At 35.6% G+C, this 7362-nt stretch overlaps 1 protein-coding gene and 1 long non-coding RNA gene across 3 annotated transcripts; both read left to right on the top strand.

Annotated features, from left to right (window-relative positions):
* The first annotated feature begins 327 nt into the window (after window positions 1–327).
* LOC105962360 (uncharacterized) lies at window positions 328–1997 on the top strand. Of its 2 annotated transcripts, none has more exons than XM_088818672.1 (2): window positions 328–1513; window positions 1742–1997. In XM_088818672.1, the coding sequence occupies exon 1, from the start codon at window positions 364–366 to the stop codon at window positions 1483–1485; it is 1122 nt and encodes a 373-aa protein (XP_088674798.1). In that variant the 5' UTR covers window positions 328–363; the 3' UTR covers window positions 1486–1513; window positions 1742–1997. The 2 variants fall into 2 exon arrangements, with proteins under 2 accessions (XP_088674798.1, XP_088674797.1); XM_088818671.1 differs by having other exon boundaries at window positions 1730–1997.
* A 1805-nt stretch (window positions 1998–3802) lies between these two features.
* On the top strand, window positions 3803–5533 carry LOC105969376 (uncharacterized). Its single transcript, XR_001173799.2, has 6 exons — window positions 3803–4085; window positions 4583–4614; window positions 4831–4915; window positions 5084–5132; window positions 5234–5290; window positions 5385–5533. It is a non-coding gene; the product is annotated as an uncharacterized LOC105969376 (long non-coding RNA).
* Window positions 5534–7362: the final 1829 nt, after the last annotated feature.

Below are 7362 nucleotides of genomic sequence, written 5' to 3'. Positions count from 1 at the left end.
TAATAATCGTGAGAGAATATGCTGATTTCATTTTTCTTTTGTTTTTTTTTTTAAATTTTTTTTATAATCCAAGGACTTTTTCCCATGCTGCATGTGTTGAATTATTACGAACATTTTGATGTATATAAAAAAAAAGAAAATTAATGGCAGCATCAAATTATTATTAATTAAACTATTCCTAATGTCGCGTTGTTGGAAACACGTATATATTGCCAGCCAATTATTAAGGACTTGTAATTATTTTTAGTACAAACAAAGAATTAACTTTGATTAATTAATGATTGATAATGGTGAAACCTAAGCTATAAAAGAGGGATGGGGAAGTTGTGTTTATTCAATAAGAGAAGAAGCTTAAACGCAAACATGGGAAGTAAAACAAATATGGCTTCTCTCTTTGTAATTGTAGCAATATTGGCTCTTTGTTTTCCCTCAATAGCCAATGCTAACTCCCAATACTCATCTCCTCCTCCTCCTTACGTCTACACCTCTCCCCCACCACCGCCGGCAGTTTACAAATACAAGTCCCCACCACCGCCCACACCTGTGTACGTGTACAAGTCTCCGCCACCACCAACACCCGTCTACAAATATAAATCTCCTCCACCACCAACCCCAGTGTACAAGTACAAATCTCCACCACCACCGACTCCAGTCTACAAATACAAATCTCCTCCACCACCAACCCCAGTGTATAAGTACAAGTCTCCACCACCCCCAACTCCAGTCTACAAGTACAAGTCTCCACCACCACCAACCCCAGTGTACAAGTACAAGTCTCCACCACCCCCAACTCCGGTCTACAAGTACAAGTCTCCACCACCACCAACCCCAGTGTACAAGTACAAGTCTCCGCCACCCCCAACTCCGGTCTACAAGTACAAGTCTCCACCACCACCAACCCCAGTGTACAAGTACAAATCCCCACCACCCCCAACTCCGGTCTACAAGTACAAGTCTCCACCACCACCAACCCCAGTGTACAAGTACAAATCCCCACCACCCCCAACTCCGGTCTACAAGTATAAGTCTCCACCGCCACCAACTCCGGTCTATAAGTACAAGTCTCCACCACCACCAACTCCGGTGTACAAGTACAAGTCTCCACCACCACCGACTCCCGTCTACAAATACAAATCTCCACCACCACCAACCCCAGTGTACAAGTATAAGTCTCCACCACCACCAACTCCAGTCTACAAGTACAAGTCTCCACCACCGCCAACTCCGGTGTACAAGTACAAGTCTCCACCACCACCAACTCCAGTCTACAAGTACAAATCTCCACCACCTCCAACTCCCGTCTACAAGTATAAATCTCCACCACCACCAACACCTGTCTACAAATACAAGTCCCCTCCACCCCCAACTCCCGTATACAAGTATAAATCTCCACCACCACCAACACCTGTTTACAAATACAAGTCTCCACCGCCACCAACCCCAGTTTACAAGTACAGTTCTCCACCTCCTCCTCACCACTACTGAGAAACCAAGTCAAATTAAAATATCCCAAGTAAGTTTTACCCTACCGCCTCATCGAGTTACATAATATATATGCTACATTTTACTTTAACAGTAGTGCATCATCTAGCTACGTAAATGAAACAAGTGCATTACAGTGCATTATTTGTCGACATTTGATCGAAGTATTTTTAATTAGTTTTACTAGTCATTCATTCTTCATGATCATAAGTGAATATGTATGTTGTAATGACTGAAATTCTATTAGTTTGTGATGCAGGGAAAGAAGAATGTCTGAAATATAAAGTTGATTGCGAGTTTTAGTGAGAGATAATGAATTAAAGCGCGATGGATCCATGCATGAAGACAACCTTTCTCATCATTTGATGTTTCATTTTTTTATTCATTGTTATGTAAGTTTTATTTTATATCATTGTGGGCACATCTTTAATTGTGTTTAATTTTATTATTTTAAATTCTTTCGCAAAACGTAAAGGTTTCTTTTATTCAATAAAATGTTCAATTTTTGTTTCAAATTTTTATTCTTCCAGTCATATTCCTTAGACCATTCATAGCTGGGTATTTTAGATACCTCTCATGAATCGAAGGCGAAATTTAAAAATTGATAAAAATTGTGATGATAAATATTTAAAAATTAGAAGCCATATGTAAGCTACAAATAATATCTATGGAAAAAAAAATGATAAAAATACTGAAACTAATTATATTACGAGGTATATACATGGTGACTTTAAGACCGGATTTGTTTTCTTTTCATTATTAAAAAAAATATTGTACATCGCTAGACAATCATTCTAATGTTATTTGATTGAAAATTCAGATATTTTATTTATTTAAGAAAGTAATTAATGGACACACATGACCAGATCAGTAGATCAGACGTGTTATTATTATTTGATTCACTTGCTTGTTATGATAGATTTTAATTTATTTTAGTATTATTTACTCCAAATCTTATAACTAGTATTTCCCTGTGAGATGCACAGTGGCCGGTTCGAAGATCAAAATCGATTAATCTAAAAAATTATAGAAATTTAACATGATCGATTTTTTTTAACAAATTCGTATGATGTCATTTTATTATCAAAAGTTTTCATAGATATGAATTGACAACGTTGGAAACACCAAAATGTCACAACTATTTCCATGAAAACAATCGAATCAATACACCACTCAAGGCATTATATTAATAAAAAAAATCTTCTTGGAACGGACAACGGCGGACAACGTATTCCAAATAAATGTCTTCCGAATGCCACCATAGTCGTACATAAAGAACAAACCTCCATTGTTCTACAACATTGCATCAATGGTCGTGTCATAAACATTTTTTTTGTCTGAGGTGTGATTGATGATAGCGCACATTCCAAACACGTCGTAGTCCAATTCATCAAGAATCGATTCTTTGTAAACTCTGTCGGTACAAACATAGGGGCACAGTTACGTAAACTCTTACCGTCGTCGTTCTGTAGTATTTTATAAATTTCGATAAACGCATTTGCCGTGCTTGTACCCGATAGAGTACAAACTTGAAGATTTACGCATTTATCGAGATTGAGACTACAGAGCAACGGTAAGAGTTTACATAATGCATGTACCGATAGAGTCAACGATAGACACCACATAGATTGATTCTTGATGAATTAAATTACCACATCTTAGAAATGCGCGCTATCGTCGATCATACAATATCAAAAAAAAAAGTTTGTGACACAATCATGGATACAATGTCGAAGAATAGTAGAGGTATTTTCTTCGTTGCATGGTGATAGCGAGAAGACATTTATTTGGAGCACGTTGTCCGCCGATGTACACTTCAAGAAGGGAATTGTTATTAATGTTGCCTCGTATTGCATCGCTACTGCTTCTAGGTGGTAGAACAAGGCATTCTAGATTCAGACTCTTGATAGTGCATGAGAGATCCACATCTACCACTAAAGAACAAAGTCCTCAACCAGAGCTGTTGCTTGAAGGCAAACTTATACGGGATGAGGCGCCAATGATGATCGATTTTATTCTAAAACACTGGACAAGTGATACGCGTAAAACCTACGTATGAAAAACCGCAAGTGTACACTATCGCGCACAAGAAAAACAAGTTTTAACAACATTATTTTAACAACACGTGCATAAGATGTGTTGTTAATGTCGATAAATAACAACATTCTTGGTAGGCGTGTTGTTGTTTATAGCAAATCAAAGTAATTTACAACACGCCGCTCGTGCAGCCTGTTAAAACAACTTACAACAAGTCGAAATTCATGTTATAGAAAAAATATTATTTTTTTTTAAATTTTATTAGAACGACAAAATGGGCCGCGACTTGTCGTTTCTTTTATTCATTATATTGAAAACACGGGCTCCTTAGGTCAAGAGTTCGAAATTCTCTCTCCCCCAAGCGTATAGGTTATTCCTTAAAAAAAACCGACCACGACTTTTTCCAATCTCCATATATGTCGTGCCCCTTCCAATCTTATAATTCCATAGTTTTCCTCTTTTTTTTTTTTTTCTCTGGAGAAGGGTTTTCAATTGAACAAAAGGGGCTTCATCTCCCAATGAAGAAGAAGAAGAAGAAGAAGAAGAAGAAGAAGAAGAAGAGCACGGTACCTTTTTTTGCCCTCCCAATTGTTAATTTTAATAAATAAAATATCAATCTCTTGAATCTCGTTCTTTTGTATGGATATATATTTTAGGATTAGCGATACTCCATGGATTTTATTTTTAACGGTTCATCATTTTCCCTCTTTTTTCTATAATAAGATTTTCAATTGAAGAAAAGGGACTTCATCAATTTTTTTTTTCCGGAAACAAATCAAGATCTTGAAAACTATCTTGAATTTTGTTGGCTAATTTGTATGAGCTTATCAGTTTTGCTTAGGCTTTTTCTATCTTGAATAATAAACGCAACTACTCAATATTACGAAATGTTGAGGTATGAATTATAGTACTGGTCTGAACCTATGCTGTTGTTATTTGTTCATCTTATTTAAATAGAATTTTCTAATCAGGTCTCAACCTATGAATAATCTTGATGGATTTTTTTTTGATTGAAAATATATTTTATTGTACCGTAATTACTGAAAATTTTCTTTTCATTTAGGACCAAATTCTCTTCGGAAGAAGAATAACACGGTAATTTTATCTTCCCCTCTTCCAATTGTTAATTTTAATTTTCTAAGAACCCTAACTTGGAGGATTTTTTTCTTCTTAAAATTGCAGTAAGTACCAATCTATTAAATATCCCTTCTTTTTGTGGACAGTGAATATACGGTTTAAGAAAAGATTTCATAAACCACTTTTGCTATATTATGATGACTTACTAAAGAATTTTTTTTTATTTTGTTTCAGGAATATCCTAGGATTAAGCCTCTGTAATCAATCCATTGAGGTCGGAGGACTTGACAAACATAAACTAGCAAACTAACAAATTTTGGTAAGAATATGTTTTATTCTCGGTAGAGAGGTTGACATCAAATCTGCTGATTGGGTTTCGCTTTGACTATTTTTTATGTTCCTTTTAGTAGATTTTTTTCTCATAGTCAACAGTTCCGTACTTTAATCAGTCTAAAGTATTTGACTTTCGAGATTCTGGTTTTGTTAGGAGGATTGATGCCAAATTCGGAAATTACTACTTCAATTATAGCAGTGTGGTAAGTATTATATTACATAAACTTTTGGTATTCGTCAAACATAAGCTTGCTCATCAATCTAAAAATATTCTAATTATTTATTTTTGAAATTGTATATCCAGTGTGAAAAAAGAGACCATCTTTCACATCAATGCTTATGGTCCAACTGCTGCAGCTAGGTAACAACAAAAGATAAGAGCTTCTCTTTGTCTCTCTATCCCTCTTGTTCGTGAATTTCTCTTATTACTAATTTTCATTTCTTTTTTCTTTTAGTACAAGGGTGTTGAACGAGTGAGCAAAAAATCGTAAACTTTTTATTCATGACAGGGAGGTTGGCATTGATGTCAGATGGTAGATAGAGATGTTAACATCAATGTCCTGTACAAGAGCTCTTAATCAAACAAAATGATTGTTGGTTTTCTTATTCTTTGTTCTTTTTAATTTCGGTTGTGGAAGGCTTGACACTAGTATAGATGAGTTTATTATTGTTGAGAATAATGGAGAATTTTTTATAATGAATAATTATTTTAAAAAATGATATTTTTTCTATTTTTTATGCATAATTATTATTTATATTATTATATAAGTAAAAACTACAACATACATATAATGATGTGAAATCTCTATTACAAGATGCACCGGTGTGTGGTGGTAATACAAGACACAAAATGCATACGGATGTTGTAAATGCTATAGCGCAACATCCGGTGCATGTTGTTGAAATGCCGTTCACCACTTGCATCACACGTTGCTATTATCTCATCACTTTTAACAACATGTTGGTCTACCAAGTGCGTCTGTATGTTGTCAATATGGTTAGACAACTTGCATCGCGTCTTGTTAAAAGGACTTTTTCTTGTAGTCGCGTTTTGTAGAATAGTGAATTCCCGATATCGATTCACAGGAAATTAAATTCCTAAATTTACTAAGTACCGTAATTATACTATCATAAACTTTATCTAGACGGTCAAGAATGTATGGAAGAAATGAAATTAAGGGCTACCCGAGCTGCATCACGTCTCCGTTTCCACAACCCGAGCTATGTTTTCCTAAAATCAAACGTGAAATCCTCTCTCGAGTTCATTCCCATTTACAATCAATTCAACTGTTGGCCAAACAATCGAAAACATTTAATACATGAAAACATAAACATAATCAAAGAACGACAAATAAATCACATATCTGGAAATTAAAATCAATATATACAAGGTTTCATTTCCCCAAAAGAAAATGCTCAGTTCATTACAAACATAGCATCAAAATGAAAAACATGAGAAATCATAAATTAAACGTAAAGAAAAAAGCTTATGAAAAACCCGAGTCGAAACCCCCGTCGAAGCTTCTCGCGAAGAACTGGCGAAAACTGAAGAAAAACCGAAAAAGAGGTCCTGATATTTAAAAATGAAAAAGAGACCTTCTATTTATAGAAAGAAAACAAAGAAAAACATCTGATCTCGATTTCTGTGCCCAGATCGCGATCTGGGCTTCTTGGATCGCGATCTGGCAGCCTAGAAAACTGTACACCGCCTTGCCAGATTACGATACGGGATTGTAGATCGCGATCTGGTTCTTGATCAAAAAAACCTTGTGTAAGACCCCCCAGTCGCGATCCAGAAAAGTGGATCGCGATCTGGCTGTCTGCGTCAACTTCAAACCCTGTATTTACCCTTTTGTAGCCCGCATTTGACAGTTTTGCATTTCACAAAAGTTGTAGGCCCTGCAGTTAGCTTTCTAAGGCCACTTGAATCAGCTCAATTGGGGGTCGTACGCAAAAGTTATATTTGAAATACCAAATACTGCTACAATCCGCGAGAATGCACTTTTGCACGTGTTTGGTTTGATTTTCGGCTTCGTTTCCAAAATCGTTTTGAATCGGAAAAAATAGCTTATCTTTACCTTAAATAGAATTAAACAAAAACAAAATAATATATACAAATAAAGCCGAAAACTCGGACAAACGAAGACCTAAAATCGAAGAATTGATAAGTGAAAATCATGCAAAATGAACACTTATCACACCCTCAAACTTAGACCTTTACTCGTCCCGAGTAAATCAAAATAAAAATACAACATAAAAGAACAAAAACAACAAACTAAATCTTTGCCACTAATGTAGGGAATCACGATTGCATTTAGCGTATGCAACAAGCCTTTGAACCCCTGGGTACCTCCAAATGACGAGTGGTGTCTCGTAAGGGTTTTCAGACAATACACCGACAAAGTTGCCAGATTGGTCAAAGCATTGCAATTA

This window comes from Erythranthe guttata, chromosome 5, assembly GCF_056151865.1.
Source record: "Erythranthe guttata isolate IM_541 chromosome 5, IM_541, whole genome shotgun sequence".
Taxonomy (NCBI): domain Eukaryota; kingdom Viridiplantae; phylum Streptophyta; class Magnoliopsida; order Lamiales; family Phrymaceae; genus Erythranthe; species Erythranthe guttata.
The sequence above is the reverse complement of the archived record's forward strand: the minus strand, read 5'-3'. Positions and strand labels throughout refer to the sequence as shown.